At 36.7% G+C, this 15,207-nt stretch overlaps 1 protein-coding gene across 1 annotated transcript; it reads left to right on the top strand.

The window, feature by feature from the left end:
• Positions 1–1,119: 1,119 nt before the first annotated feature.
• Positions 1,120–3,093, top strand: LOC140842927 (uncharacterized). The gene is made up of 5 exons (XM_073211132.1): positions 1,120–1,275; positions 1,352–1,356; positions 1,419–2,014; positions 2,132–2,464; positions 2,579–3,093. The coding sequence occupies exons 1-5, from the start codon at positions 1,120–1,122 to the stop codon at positions 3,091–3,093; spliced, it is 1,605 nt and encodes a 534-aa protein (XP_073067233.1).
• Positions 3,094–15,207: the final 12,114 nt, after the last annotated feature.

Below are 15,207 nucleotides of genomic sequence, written 5' to 3'. Positions count from 1 at the left end.
GAACCAGAGCACATACACGGAATAGAGATTCAGAGTGCGAAGAATCATCGCAAATACGAAGAACGACGGATCTGGGGACAGAGACGACACTTCGATTTGTTATCTTTTCCTTTGTTTCTTTATTTTATTGCGTAAACATGTCTAGAATCATAAACATGTCTTGTTTTCTCTTGGATTTCGTGATGAACTAAATTCTCATTCTGGAGAATGATGTAACTCTGTTGAAACGATGATTTGACACCGTTATTTATTGATTGAATTCTGTTTTCGTTTAATTGTGTTCTCTGCGTTTACTGCACTGCAATTTACTGGCCATAAATTGTTTGTTGTTTGATTAATCTTATAACTCGGGAGAGGGACTAGGATTATAGATCATTAGAGACACATCGTTGAATGTTTATAGCGTTCGGAAGGCGTATAACTTTAGCGAGGCTTAGTAAGAACATTGCATGCACTTATCTATGAACCGTAGATTCTAATTAGGAATAATTGAATCAAGGTTGATAGATACACTTTATTCGTCACTTGGGAAAGGGGGAATAAAACAATCTAAGTGTTCTTGGCCATTAATCGATTGGAATTCAGGAAAATAAATTAAACTGTGAATAATTATCGTGGAAACTTTGTGAAATCATTTCTCTAGATACTTTCTCTCATTATTATCTCTCGATTCGGTGACTTAATTTATTCCTTGCCTTCAATTAATTCGTTTAAACAAACAAAACTGATTATTGATTTTTCTAGATAAAGTCTTGGCTATTTTAATTACAAGAATTGATATACATTTTTATACACACTCCTCGTGGGATCGATACTTGTACTCAAACGTACATTTTACTATAACTTGACATCGTGCGCTTGCGAGCAGTTAAGAAAACGCGCAACAAGTTTTTGGCGCCGTTGCCGGGGAGTGTCAAATTTGAATTTATATCAGAATTGTTATCAATTAGTCTAGATTTTAATTTAGATATTTTATTTTATTTCATTTTTGATTTATTCACTTTTTCTGTTTGACAGTGCATGCTAAGATCGCACAGCCCTGATTTGCTTATTTTTTATCCGGAGATCGAGCGAACTGCGAGAAGATTAAGAAAAGCGAGAAGGGAAGAAATCAAAGCGATGGCTGATAACAGAGAAAACGACCGACAGATGCCGCCTGAGGCTATACCAATCAGAGATCACTTCCGACCAGTGATCAACACGCATTATTCTGGCATTGCTCGAGGAAACATCAACGCCAACAATTTCGAGCTTAAGCCCGCATTGATAAACATGGTTCAATAGAACCAGTTTGGGGGAGCCACTACTTCAGATCCTCATCTACATCTCAGAACATTCTTGGAGATTACAGATACGGTAAAAATGAATGGTGTTTCTGATGATATTATTCGACTGCGCTTGTTTCCTTTTTCTCTCAGGGATCAAGCAAGAGGATGGCTGCAATCGCTTCCCTTGGGAAGTATCACAACATGGGAGGAGTTGGCGACAAAATTTCTGGCAAAATACTTTCTCCCTGCAAAGTCTGCACAGTTGAAGATAGAGATTAGCACGTTTCGGCAGACTGAATTGGAGCAACTGTATAAGGCATGGGAGAGATACAAGGAGCTGTTGAGGAAATGCCCGAACCATGGTTTTGAAGACTGGGTGCAAATCGAGCTTTTCTATAATGGATTGAATGGTCAAACGCGTACAACTGTGGATGCAGCGGCAGGTGGCACGATCTTTGCCAAGTCCCCTGCTCAAGCCTATGACTTGCTTGAGCAGATGACCATAAACAGCTACCAGTGGCCATCTGAAAGATCTGGAGTGAAGAGGACTGCTGGAGTTTATGTCGTGGATCCAATCACATCACTTACTGCACAGGTTTCAGCATTGACCACACAGATTGCAGCAATGAACAAAGCAGGCCAGTCTACGTCTGATGTAGCACTGGTTACTGCCGAAGAGTCGCCTATTCCTGAAGAAGTGCAATACATCAACAACAAGAACTTTGGAGGCTTTGGCGGATATCGAGGTAACCCTCCCCCTAACACTTATCACCCTGGTTTGCGAAACCATGAAAACTTTTCTTATGCAAACAATAAGAATGTGTTGAATCCTCCACCGGGGTTCAACACATCAAATGGGGAAGGGAAGCCATCATTTGAAGATTTAGTTGGAACGTTTGTGGTTGAATCTTGTAAAAGGATGTCTAGAACTGAGTCTAGACTGGACAACCTTGAGACACACATGGCGAGCATTGGTGCGACATTGAAAATCCTGGAGTCACAAGTGGGGCAGATAACGAATGCACTTACGTCTCAACCGTCAGGCGTAGTACAAAAGACTGCAGATCCAAATCTGAGAGAGGTGAATGCCATTTTTATGCAGCATGAGGAGATTGGTATGTTAGGCAGCGAAGAGAAGGAGGTTGAACTCACACAAGTTCCGAATGAAAAGCCAACTCCAAGCAAAAGAACCCGAGGTAAGAAATCTGAGAGGTATGAGTTAAATCAATGCATTGATATTTCTTTACTTCCCTACCCCCAGAGATATTTACAATTACAGGCTGAGTTTCAAAAAAAAAAAGGTCTTGAAGATCTCAAGAACCTACACTCTAACATTCAGTCTAAAGAGAAGGAAGAGGTGGCAATCACTGGAGGAGAGAATAAGGGCATGCAAGGAAGTCTTCCTCAGAAGCTGCAAGACCCCGGAGAATTTGTTATACCATGTGAAATAAGGGGGCAATTAGTGGAAAAAGCTATATGTGATTCGGGAGCGAGCGTGAATGTAATGCCAAGTTTTCTCTACGAGAAACTTGGACTGAGTGTGATCAAACCCACAGGACTAAGTTTGCAAATGGCGGATAAATCGATCAGGACACCACTAGGTGTTGTGGAAGATGTTGAACTTAAGATTGATAAAATAAGGCTTTTAGCTGATTTCGTGGTACTTGATATTGAGAACAGTCAGAACGTTCATGTCATTCTAGGACGACCATTATTGGCTGCTGTTGGAGCTATTATTGACGTGAAACGAGGAAAGATGACCATGGAAGTTGAAGGTCAAATGGTGGAAATAAAGGCATCCAAGATATCATATGATCCACCATGAACAAGATTGGTATAGTCGGGCTGATGACGTTAAACCAAGCGCTGTGTGGGAGGCAACCCATAATTTATTTTCTTTAGCATTCATTTTGTTTTTATTATTTTATTTTATTTTACGTCCTTAGTTGTTAATTTTACCCACCACCAGATCTATCACCGCCGCAGCCCATGGAAATGGATGACTCAGATGCTGCGGACAACAACTCGAACCCCGAGTTCTGACATTCGGGAGCGAGGTATGTGTTGTCATATTCTTTATTTCTATACATTGAGGACAATGCATACTTTAAGTTTGGGGGGTAACAAATTGCTTGTTAGAATTTTTCTGAATTTTTTTTTATTTTGCACAGTAGTTAGTTTGATTTTTTTTTATTATTATTTTTATTATTGCATTCTATATTTGTTAGGAAAAGTCATGTAAGTAAAATGTGTGACCGATGATGAAAACTTAATTGCGATCCTGAAATTTATATGTGTTCATGAGAACCTAAGCGTCACAAATATTTTGCACTGTCATGTTTATTGATACTATTGTTGCTTAGAGACAAGTTGTATGCCTGTGATGCTAAACAGACGACGGATATCTGATTTTTGGTAATTCTTGCATGACATTGATTGACACTTTTACAAACATAGAAATGATCTAGGCGGTTTTTCACAATATCTTTGGGCCTGTTTTCTTTGTTACTGTCAATTGTAGCCCTTTGAGACTCGAAGTTTTCGAGATGCTTAAATTTTCTTCGTGCACCTATTTCATATATCATTTTTGCTGAAAATTGCATGTGATTGGTTTGTATGAGTTGACTAATGGATTGACGGAAGTCTAGAACTTGTTTGAACACTTTTCGAGGCGAAATACGGATAACATGTGACATAGGAATGATTTAGGCGATCTTTGGAACCATTTTGAGCCTTCGAGCCTACCAAATGAACATGATATATCCCTAGTGTCCCATTTTGAGCCAACTAAAAAATCAAGTGGTATGTGTCAATGACACACAATTAGCCCCCTTGTATTTATTCTACTTCCCACAACGACTACCTAATGAAGCTTATACACTTACTGTCCTACCTAATTTTGAGAGAAATAAGTTCATGGGTGTTGTAATGATTCAAATACTCCTTGAAAAGAAAAGAAAAAGTTAAATGTGTTGAAAGAGGTTCAAAAGAAAAAAAAAATGTGAATCAAAAGTGGTGAAAAAGAAAATATGGGAAATGAAGGATATGAATGAAAAGAAAACAATAAAGTGGAGGGTGGTTGAAAAGAAAATGAAAATGAGTGAAGTTGATGAAGTTCAATTATTTCTCTCAAATTTTGAATTCCATACCTTTTATTGTAGCCGTGAGCCGTGGCCTAACGTTACAAGCCTACAAGACCTATTAACCTTGTCACATTTATCCAATATACTAGTGGAGAAAAGTTGTTCAAATCAAGCTTATGGATACCTGAAAAACATTGTCAACGAGTATAGACTCTAATCACTTGCTTGCAAGCATCTCATTTTGTGATTTCATCTTTGGCATACTTGTGTTGATCATCTTTCGAGCCAAATAATCACCGAAAAAGTCCTATGTGATCTGTGAATGCAAATGTTGATGTTGTGTAAGTTGAACTGAACTGAGGTTTTCTTGATTCTGTAAGGCGAATGGGCATTACAACTCTATTTGAGCATTCGATGGGGTAAACGAACATTGACATATCACACACACACGTGACTCTTGGGAAATCATGAATTACATGAAATTAGATGAGTCGGAGGTCAATATCACTTTTCGCATATCCATGACTTTAGTAGTGGCGTTAATATTTTCCCTAGTTGTTAGCTTTTATTCTATTTTGCTCGGGACTAGCAAAAGTTCAAGTTTGGGGGGTTTGATAAGTGCAAGATTTGCACTTAATTTATATTAGAATCCATTTTGAATTATGCTTGTTTCGAACAGAATTATGCGTTTTTTGGTTGTTTTTGTTGTCATTTAAGGAATTGAGAAAATAGTGGACACGAGACCAAATAGACTAAGAAGACACAGGAGCGCAAACCTCTTGGACAGCAAAGGACGCGCGATAGCGCCACTTTCCGCGCAGCCGCGCGCACAGCACGTCCACCGCATGAACCCGAGAGCAGCGCGCCTTCGCGCCAGTTCCCGCGCACCCGCGCGCGTAGGTACCATGTTGCACACCCGAGACTGCCGCGCCATCGCGCGAAATCCCGCGCTGCCGCGCGCGCACATGCACGCCAAGCATCAAGCCGAGACCAACGCGCGCCCGCGCCAAGTCTCGCGCTGCCGCGCGCGCACGAGACACGCAAGAACCTGAGACAAGCGCGCACCCGCGCGACATCTCGCGCTGACGCGCGCGCAAGCACGCGATACGGAACCAGCACGAAGCGCGCAGCAGCGCCACTTTACGTGCCACCGCGCGCACGACGGACTTGGAGAAGTATAAATTGCGCGATTCTTAGGTCATTGATCTATCTAGCCGCCGTGGAGAGCCGTCATTAGAGAAAGACACGCGAACCAGAGCACATACACGGAATAGAGATTCAGAGTGCGAAGAATCATCGCAAATACGAAGAACGACGGATCTGGGGACAGAGACGACACTTCGATTTGTTATCTTTTCCTTTGTTTCTTTATTTTATTGCGTAAACATGTCTAGAATCATAAACATGTCTTGTTTTCTCTTGGATTTCGTGATGAACTAAATTCTCATTCTGGAGAATGATGTAACTCTGTTGAAACGATGATTTGACACCGTTATTTATTGATTGAATTCTGTTTTCGTTTAATTGTGTTCTCTGCGTTTACTGCACTGCAATTTACTGGCCATAAATTGTTTGTTGTTTGATTAATCTTATAACTCGGGAGAGGGACTAGGATTATAGATCATTAGAGACACATCGTTGAATGTTTATAGCGTTCGGAAGGCGTATAACTTTAGCGAGGCTTAGTAAGAACATTGCATGCACTTATCTATGAACCGTAGATTCTAATTAGGAATAATTGAATCAAGGTTGATAGATACACTTTATTCGTCACTTGGGAAAGGGGGAATAAAACAATCTAAGTGTTCTTGGCCATTAATCGATTGGAATTCAGAAAAATAAATTAAACTGTGAATAATTATCGTGGAAACTTTGTGAAATCATTTCTCTAGATACTTTCTCTCATTATTATCTCTCGATTCGGTGACTTAATTTATTCCTTGCCTTCAATTAATTCGTTTAAACAAACAAAACTGATTATTGATTTTTCTAGATAAAGTCTTGGCTATTTTAATTACAAGAATTGATATACATTTTTATACACACTCCTCGTGGGATCGATACTTGTACTCAAACGTACATTTTACTATAACTTGACATCGTGCGCTTGCGAGCAGTTAAGAAAACGCGCAACAGTGAGCTTCTTGCGACTGGCGGTAGGCGTAAACCTTTACAAGAACACGGCTCTGATACCAACTGTAACGTACCGTACTTTTCATACTCAAAATTTGCGAAAAAATTTAAAATTTTCTTATACATAAAATAACCTTCAAAGTTTGCAATAAAATATCTCAACCAATTCCCCCATAAGACATGGTTGTTCAAAATAACTACAATAAAATTTGCTCACAAAGGTTTGCTCAAAGTGTTTCCCTCAAAACATGAAATCAGAGTAAATTAACATTTGTATAAAAAAAAACATAAACATGGCGGTCCTCGGGTTTAGCCTCCCTCTCAGTCCAAGCATGCCCCTTGGTCGCCACCTCTTGTCTCCTCATCAACATAATCACCTGCATCGATCAAGCCTAGTGAGTCTAAAGACTCAACACGTATAAACTGGAACAACGAGTACTACGTAATAAAATCGCATGCAAGTTTAAAATAGGACATACGTAGCTTGAAACTTGAACTTGCATAATAAACTTGAACATACGTACGTACATAACTAGACGTGCCATCAACATAAACTTTCATAAACATACTGCATACTTGAACATACATAACTTCATCATTTTGCATAGAGGCATGTTTCAAAGCAAGTGACCCATACATAATGAACGCCTGATCAGACACACCACAGTACTGGACTGACAGGGACGTATCTACTGCCACATACATGAGATCCCCGTTCATAATTTAACGGGCTGGTTGGTCCCCGTTCATAATTTAACGCTTTCCAACCTCGATCTAACTCGTCCATAATTTAACGGGCGGATTGGTCCCCGTTCATAATTTAACGCTTTCCAATCCTTAACATAATTTGGTCACAAGACATTTAGCATACCTCAAAAACTTAAAATATTTTCTTTTTGCACGTCAACATACTTACTTGGCGTTGAGGGATTCGTTGGACTTCGACTGGGGCCGTTGCTGCACATACTAACATGAATTTGCATACTTAACTCGCATAACTTAACGTAGAAATCATACTTACTCTCGAGTTCAATCATTACTTAGGACATTCTAAAATTCCCCATGACACGACCTTGATAATCCTTGCACTAAACCATGACATCAAACCTCAAAGCATGCTAAAATATTTTCCCCAAAATATGCAAGACACAGACCCCGTGCCCAGGTCCGGCTCCGGGTCCGTGTAGGTACTGTAAAATGTATGTGCAGAAAAGGGGAGACACGGACCCCGTGCTTAGGTCCGTGTAGGGGTCCGTGTAGACTCTGGAAAAAGGCACTCTGGAAGAACAAAGGCACGGACCCCGTGTCAAGGTCCGGGTAAGGGTCCGTGTACTCTCGGTTTCTTGACACTACGGAGGAAACAAAGGCACAGACACTATGTTAGGGTCCGTGCGTAGGTCCGTGTACCTACGGGACAAGTCAACCTTCGGAAATTCTGTTCAGGTTTTTGCTTAACAGTCTAGACTCGATTGTACGGACCATGAATCGACACCACGAGACCATCTTAGGATACCACAACAATGACTCGAGCCTATACGATTGCCCCCAAAACAACCACATATCCCGAAGTAATTCAATAATCTATAAACAACACTTTTGACAGAAAATAGTTTACACGGCTACTCGTTCTCCCAATAGTCTAACGACATGAAACGACCCATCAATATACAACTTAACCTCATGCTAAACATACCTAGATGCAGCAACGATCACCCGTCGATCCCCAATGAATCCTGCAACAAATAAACTTCAAGAACACAAATTCTCGTAAAAGTCGCAGTTTGAGCAGCCCCACGAAAAACGTCATAACTTACTCAATTTTCATACAAAAATCTCGAATTTTATATCAAATCGAAGGCATCGAAAAGTTCAACAATTTTCTAGTTGAAAGTTTTCTCAAAATCTCGACTGAAAATTCTCAGTTTCAACCAGAACAGTAAAAACGTGATTTTCAGATCTAAAAAGGGTTTCAAAAGCGATTTAAACATGATTGCTCAAACTTCTACACAACATACACATGGTTTTACGCGTAAATAACAACCCACGCATAATATGACATGATCGATGCATCAAGAACAGAATATACGTGCCTTTTGATATTTAAAAATACCGATACGACGATACCGAAGCGGAGACGGTGCGAGGCTCGATCCGGGATGAACGTGGCGCTAAAATCTTGCGATAAAAACTATCGAAAATTGATGGAATGGTGAAGGGGATGGAGCGGCTGCTGCTGGGAAGGAGAACCCTAGTTTTTCTCTCTTTCAAAATAATAAAAATCTGAAACGTGAAGTGAGTGTGTATGTTTAGTCGTGTACAGGTGTGTGTAAAAGTGTGTAAGTGTGTGTGAGGTAGAAAACGTGTGTGTGTGTTTTTTTAATTAGGAGAAATTAGTGCTAAATTAATTCATTAAAAATACTAAATAAAGGGTAACCCACACTAATTTAATCAAACTCTACAATTAAAATAATTACACACCAATTTTAAAAGTTTTAAACTCTTAAATCACTCAATACATAAATAAGACTTTAAAATTCTAAAACTCTATAATTTATTTAAAATGCCCCATCCTAAATCTTAAAAATAAAATACCACATTCTAAATTGTCAAAATCGTCACCGGTCTTTTCCTCGATCCCGCCTCGAATAATCGCCTGAAATATTAAACTCGAAAAAAATATTTTAACGTGCATCACATAAACATGAATAATTAAAAATAATTCATTTTCATAAATCATGCACTACTAGGACTCGCTTTAAAATTAAATACATGCTTCAATAATTAAATAAATGCATGGGTTATACGTGTACTGAATTTGGGCACTACATATCATCTCTAACAATTTCATAAATTTGAAATAATAAAATACTATCATATTTAAGTAATTATTCTAGTTAATTATAAGAAAATCATATAAAAAATTTTTCTAAATTTTTTAATATAATATCATGATTTTGTTTTTTATTTCTGTGATATCATAATTTTGTGTGTTGTGTGTGTATTTGTATACTCAATCAGGAGTAGGCCTCTTGTGAGACGGTCTCACGAATCTTTATCTGTGAGACGGGTCAACCCTACCGATATTAATAATAAAAAATAATACTCTTAGCATAAAAAGTAATATTTTTCATGGAAGATAAAAATAAGAGATCCATCTCACAAAATACGATTCGTGATATCGTCTCATAAGTTTTTGCACTCAATCCGGAAGCCAATTTGCATGATTGAATTTTAGTTAATTTAAAATAATTTTTTTGCCACAATATAAAATACTTTTCATCAAATCAAGATTCTCTGCATTGGTGTCTCCTTTAAACCCAAAGCCTTCACCCCTTTCCACATGCGAGTCTTCTGTGCTTAATAATTATTTTGAATGTGGTGTAAATACGAAAGAAATCTGTTGTTTTTTCTGTACCGATAACCTTCGCTGTTTCACGGTTAAATTATTTCAACTCAAGATTTTTGTTAGCCCTTTATGTTTTCTGTAGTGGTTTTTGTCTTTCTGAAGTGCGTAAATTGATTTTAAAGTTCTGTGAATTTTTTTTGCTAGCAAAAAGATGTCGCCTTTAAGGAATGCTATTCCAAGAAAAGCATACAAGGAGCACGCTCAGCCGTAAGTGTGATTATTTTTTGGGGCCATTAATTTCTTTATTGCCCGTTTTGAAATATTTTGACGTATATTTCCGGTTCACTCAATTGATGATTTGTTGTGTGTACCAGGAATTTGAGAAGGAAATTTGGGCTGCTCGAAAAACATAAAGATTATGTCATTCGTGCACGAGCCTATCACCAGAAGGAGCAAACTTTGCTGGTAATTTCTACTACCCTGCGTCTTGTTGGTTTTGGTAGCATTTTATGAAAGAAATTTGGCGAGTTCTTATTTTATGGTAAGTTGCTTCTTCGTGTTTATAACAGAAACTTAAGGAAAAAGTAGCATTGAGGAACCCAGATGAGTTTTACTTCAAGATGATTAAAACAAAAACTGTTGGCGGAGTCCATAAACCTGAGTAAGCTGGAAAATTTTATTTTTATGAGGTTATCTGTTCTGTTTTGAGGATATTTATTTGAGTCTAATTTGAATATTAGCTGTTGAATGTGGATTTTGTAAAGGAGCTAGGCTAATAAGTACACTAACGAAGAGCTGATGTTGATGAAGACCCAAGACATTGGATATATTTTGCAGAAGCTTCAAACTGAAAAAAAGGTTTTATTTTGGGGTTTCTGGTTTTTTGGGTCTCGGATTCTCGAGATAGCTGTCATGTAGGTTCTTTATTCTTAAATTTAACTTTTGGGATGCAGAAAATTGAAAGACTTAATGGTATGCTTGCATTCTCTTGACAACTAGTCATCATCCAAACATGTTTATTATGCCGACAACAGATGAGTGATCAAGCCCTTTTTCTGCTGATTCTTGATAGTTTTCATACCCATTTTTTAGAGTAGTCAATTTCATGTTATAACAGTTAGGACACCACCAAAGTTTATTCCTTTCTCATTATTAGATATGGTCGCTTCTGATAGCTCAATTAATTTATTTCTTAAAATTCATTTTATTCCCTTCTGCTTTAGAAATAACGTCTAATATGTAATCTAGGCAATTAAGATAAAACTGTCCGAAGGCCAATTTCAAAAGTTCAATGACCAAAGGGCAATGAGACTGTCTTCTCTGGAACTTCTGTTTGAATCACTTAAATTCCATGTTTACACTTGTGTGTCTGCAAATGACAGATTTGTTTTCATCCAACACAGTGATTTGGTGGTAATGTACTGGTCACACAAAGTATTAATGCATAAAATGGTGCAGGGAAAATATTGCTCAGTAGTATAGCATTTTGAGCTTAGTAGATATTTTTGTGTTTCATGAAGTATGTTGGCTGGCTGTTGATTCTCTTTCTAGGGAGGAGGCAAGAGAAGTACGCAAAAAAGTTTCAGAACAAGGGAACCCATCAGCTTTTAAAGACTTGCCTAAAGTTATTTTGAGGTACTGAAAGCTATTTTTTTTAGTCAATTGCCTCCTACGAATTTGGATTGCTAGGTTGATAACCGGTTTCTACTTGCCTCCCCACAATTAAGATCCCTACCGAGTACCGAATGATAACATTACCGTCAATCCATAAGCTATATTGCAAAAACGAAGTGAACTACAAATTTTCCTTGACAATCAGAAATAATTTGCTTTAATCTGCCTGTCCTCACAGCTCTTTCATTTGTCTCTTCACCACCCATACTTTACCCCCTTTAAGTTATCAATACCTCACTTGTTGATTGAATATGGTGATATTTGGCGCCTTGTCATAATATCTTAATTTCTTATTGAATTTAGTTTTCAATTTCTACTTCTTTGGTATTCCCTGCTATTGTTTGAGTTTTCTCTTCAAAAACTTTTTTGATTTGTTGGTCACAAATATATACCAATTGGGAATATCAATCGCATGCTATGTGAGTTAATTATAATTCAATTTATGCTTGCATGATAAATATTTATGGCCGTGTGTCCTTTTTGTCTTGTCTGGACTTTCTACTGGGCTTCTATTTCTTCCCAGAGATCAATACTATCCCGTCATTGTGAGTGATGTATCTTTTTATAAATTTTATGGGAATTAGGGGATGATACTTTTCTCCATCATTTATCCTTGCCACTTGACAAACTTTGGTTCAAGAAATCGAATTGATGCACAAGTGCTAGAGCATTTAAACCCAACTGACGTTTCTTGTATCATGAACTACTATCTATCATATTCACTAAAGGGTCTTGCTTGTTGGCAATCGTTGCTGCATTTTCCTAAAATTTAATCCTCTTTCTATGCTGTATCTTTCTAGTTTGATTTTGGGCATTTAGTTTTATTCCAAATGACTTTTCTGTTTCTTGTAGAACATAACTTTATCGAATCAAATGGTTGGTTATCTGTCCGCCGGGGACAAATCATTTTCCTTTGATGAGTTTTGCTTTGCTTGATTTCCAAACTTCTTTTCAGTCTCTCCTTGGCTTTAGGCCTTCATATTACTTTTGTTTCTCTTCTACATCGAGGAAGTTAGACTAGAATTTGTGGTTGAGGAGTTTAGTTTAATCGTGTATAGAAACACGGTCAACATGCAGGAAGACAGATTCTTCATATCGAGAGCTAGAGGCTAGAAAAAAACGGTTAAAAGATCTAGAGAAAATATACACGGATATGTCTATGCAGAAAGAGTTACTGGTATCAATATTTCAGAGAGTACGCTATACGCTTCATTTTTTCCTTGTTTCGCTGTAGGGTAATCATTCTAATGCATCATCGGGACGTGCAACATTATCATGTAGTCATCTAGGAAGCCCAATTTTCGTAACTGTGTGGAAACTGCGTGATTTTTTAATCGGAACAACCGTAAACGTTGAAACATAATTTTTCTGTGACTGATGTTAGAAACAAAAGTATACTTCAATGTTTTCATAACCGGATCACCTTCATAACCGGACCGGTGATCGAATCGAAAAACACATGTTGAATTTATGGTGTGAATGAAAATTGTTATATTATATAAAATAATAATATAATATTATAAATAATGAAAAAGATATAGTTATCGATATAGTGATATTTCATGCTTTTAAGTTCCCAAAAATACTCTGCCATTAGAGCAGTCAGATCCATCAAATTTCACTGCGAAGAACTACAATAATGTGTGTAAAGTTTATAGCTTATATTTTCATAGTCGAAATTCTTTTCCATAAAAATATAATAGAAAAAAGTGGGAAAATAGAGTGTTGTTTTGAATGTTTTATATATATATATATATATATTTAGAAAACTAACATTTAAAAATATGTTCTATTTAGATATATGTGTAATAAAAGAGTTACTTTGGAGAGAGTTCAAACAAGTTTTATGGTTTATGCATAAGTTTTTAGGTTTGCTACCTTTTGCTATGACAAGCGAGCAAACTTGGGCCGCCACACATCGATTTGGTATTTAAAGAATTCGGTGGTGAACCCAAGTTGGTGATTTATTGTTAAATTTGATCGTGAATTATTTAGTTCTTGCCATATTGATAAGTTGTTTTTGATACTGGGTGAGAAAATTGAAGATAATGCATTTCTAGATTTGGTAAAAAGGTTGTTTGAAAGTAAGATAGTCAACATTGAATTGGGTGGGGTTTGTTTAGGCAGGGGTCTGCCTCAAGAATCTGCCTTGAGTTCGATGTTGATCAATGTTTACTTTAATGGGTTTGATAAGGAAGTTCAAGAATTACTATTAAACACGAATAAAGAGATTCCTAAGTTCGTGGAAAATGATCTTGTATCGGCTGAAAGAGATTCAGACCATGTTTTTTTATAAGCCATTGAAGATTTATGATGTCCGGTTATTGGATGAGATATTGATTGTTACTTCAGGAACAAAGATTGATGGCTTTAGAATTAAAGAATAGAGTAGTGAAGTTATTAGAACGTGATTTGGATTGAGATTGGATAAACTTACAACTGTCATTCATAGCGCGGTTCACTACAAAAATGTGAGACCCCGAGACTAAACACTTGTAAAATAGCTTTGATGGCATTTTGGTAAATAAGTTGAAAAATAATGAATAAATTTTAAGGGTAAAATGGTAAATAGTGACATATCTTTTTCATATTAGTCTAAATGATTTGAGATTTGGATATAACGAAGAAAACTCAAAGATATAGAATTTTGAGTTTTGAAAAATTGGATCGTTTGACTGGTCCAAAATGATATACCGATGCTAAAATGTCAATGGTATTTTCGTAATTATGTGATGGCATTTTCGTAATTATTTGATGGCATTTTCGTAATTATGTGATGGCAATGATGGCAATTTCGTAAATAATATAATATTATTAAAAAAACTAAAAAGATAAATATGAATAAATTGAATTGATTCATTCGACTCTTGCAGTGAGTCGAGAGAACGAGGGAATATTAAGAGTTTTGATTTTTTCTTTTCGATCGTGCGATTTATCAGTTAATCTAATCGACGAACCGACTTCAGTTTTGGGATCGTTGACATGAGGTCTTCGATTTGAGGTATAAATTTTATATTTTTGATGATGTTTTAAATTCGTAGATTTTTGGAATAAATTCGATAAATCGTTAAATCATACAAAAATTGAAAATTGTTGAGTAGCGTATGATTTTAACGGAATAGAGAAGATTATAGTGATGTTATTTTGAATTATTCCTAATTTATTATAATTAGAGAATTTTAATCGTTTGATTGAGATTGGAGAATTATTTGTCAGTTTTTATTAATTCTGATAAATATATGCAGTAGAATAACCGACAAGAAACTAAGTTTTGAAGTCGGAATTGAATTATGCTACAATTTGAATTTGATATCAATTTTTGAAGTTTCAAAAGATATTTGAAACTTATATTATTGAATTTGAATTAGGTTATTGATTGAAATGAATATGCTATTGATGTAGATAGATTTTTATACTGAAATCTAAAGCTACAGTGGACTGGAAACGAAGAATTGAGGTAAGTTGCGATCGGGTAACATACAACAGGTATCTGTATTATGATATATGTGTGAATGAGTGGATTGAGAATACATGTCTATATGCCATATTTGTTGATTTTATGTAGCATACATGACATGCACGTTGAGCTATGATCCTTGGATATCCTGATATGATTTGATTTGATTATGGGGTTTGTGAACACGATGCTATGTTTGGTATTATATGATCCTTAAAGCATAGTCATTTGTGGCCCCAATGATTG

This window comes from Primulina eburnea, chromosome 10, assembly GCF_022965805.1.
Source record: "Primulina eburnea isolate SZY01 chromosome 10, ASM2296580v1, whole genome shotgun sequence".
Taxonomy (NCBI): domain Eukaryota; kingdom Viridiplantae; phylum Streptophyta; class Magnoliopsida; order Lamiales; family Gesneriaceae; genus Primulina; species Primulina eburnea.
This window is presented reverse-complemented; position numbering and strand designations above follow the sequence as displayed.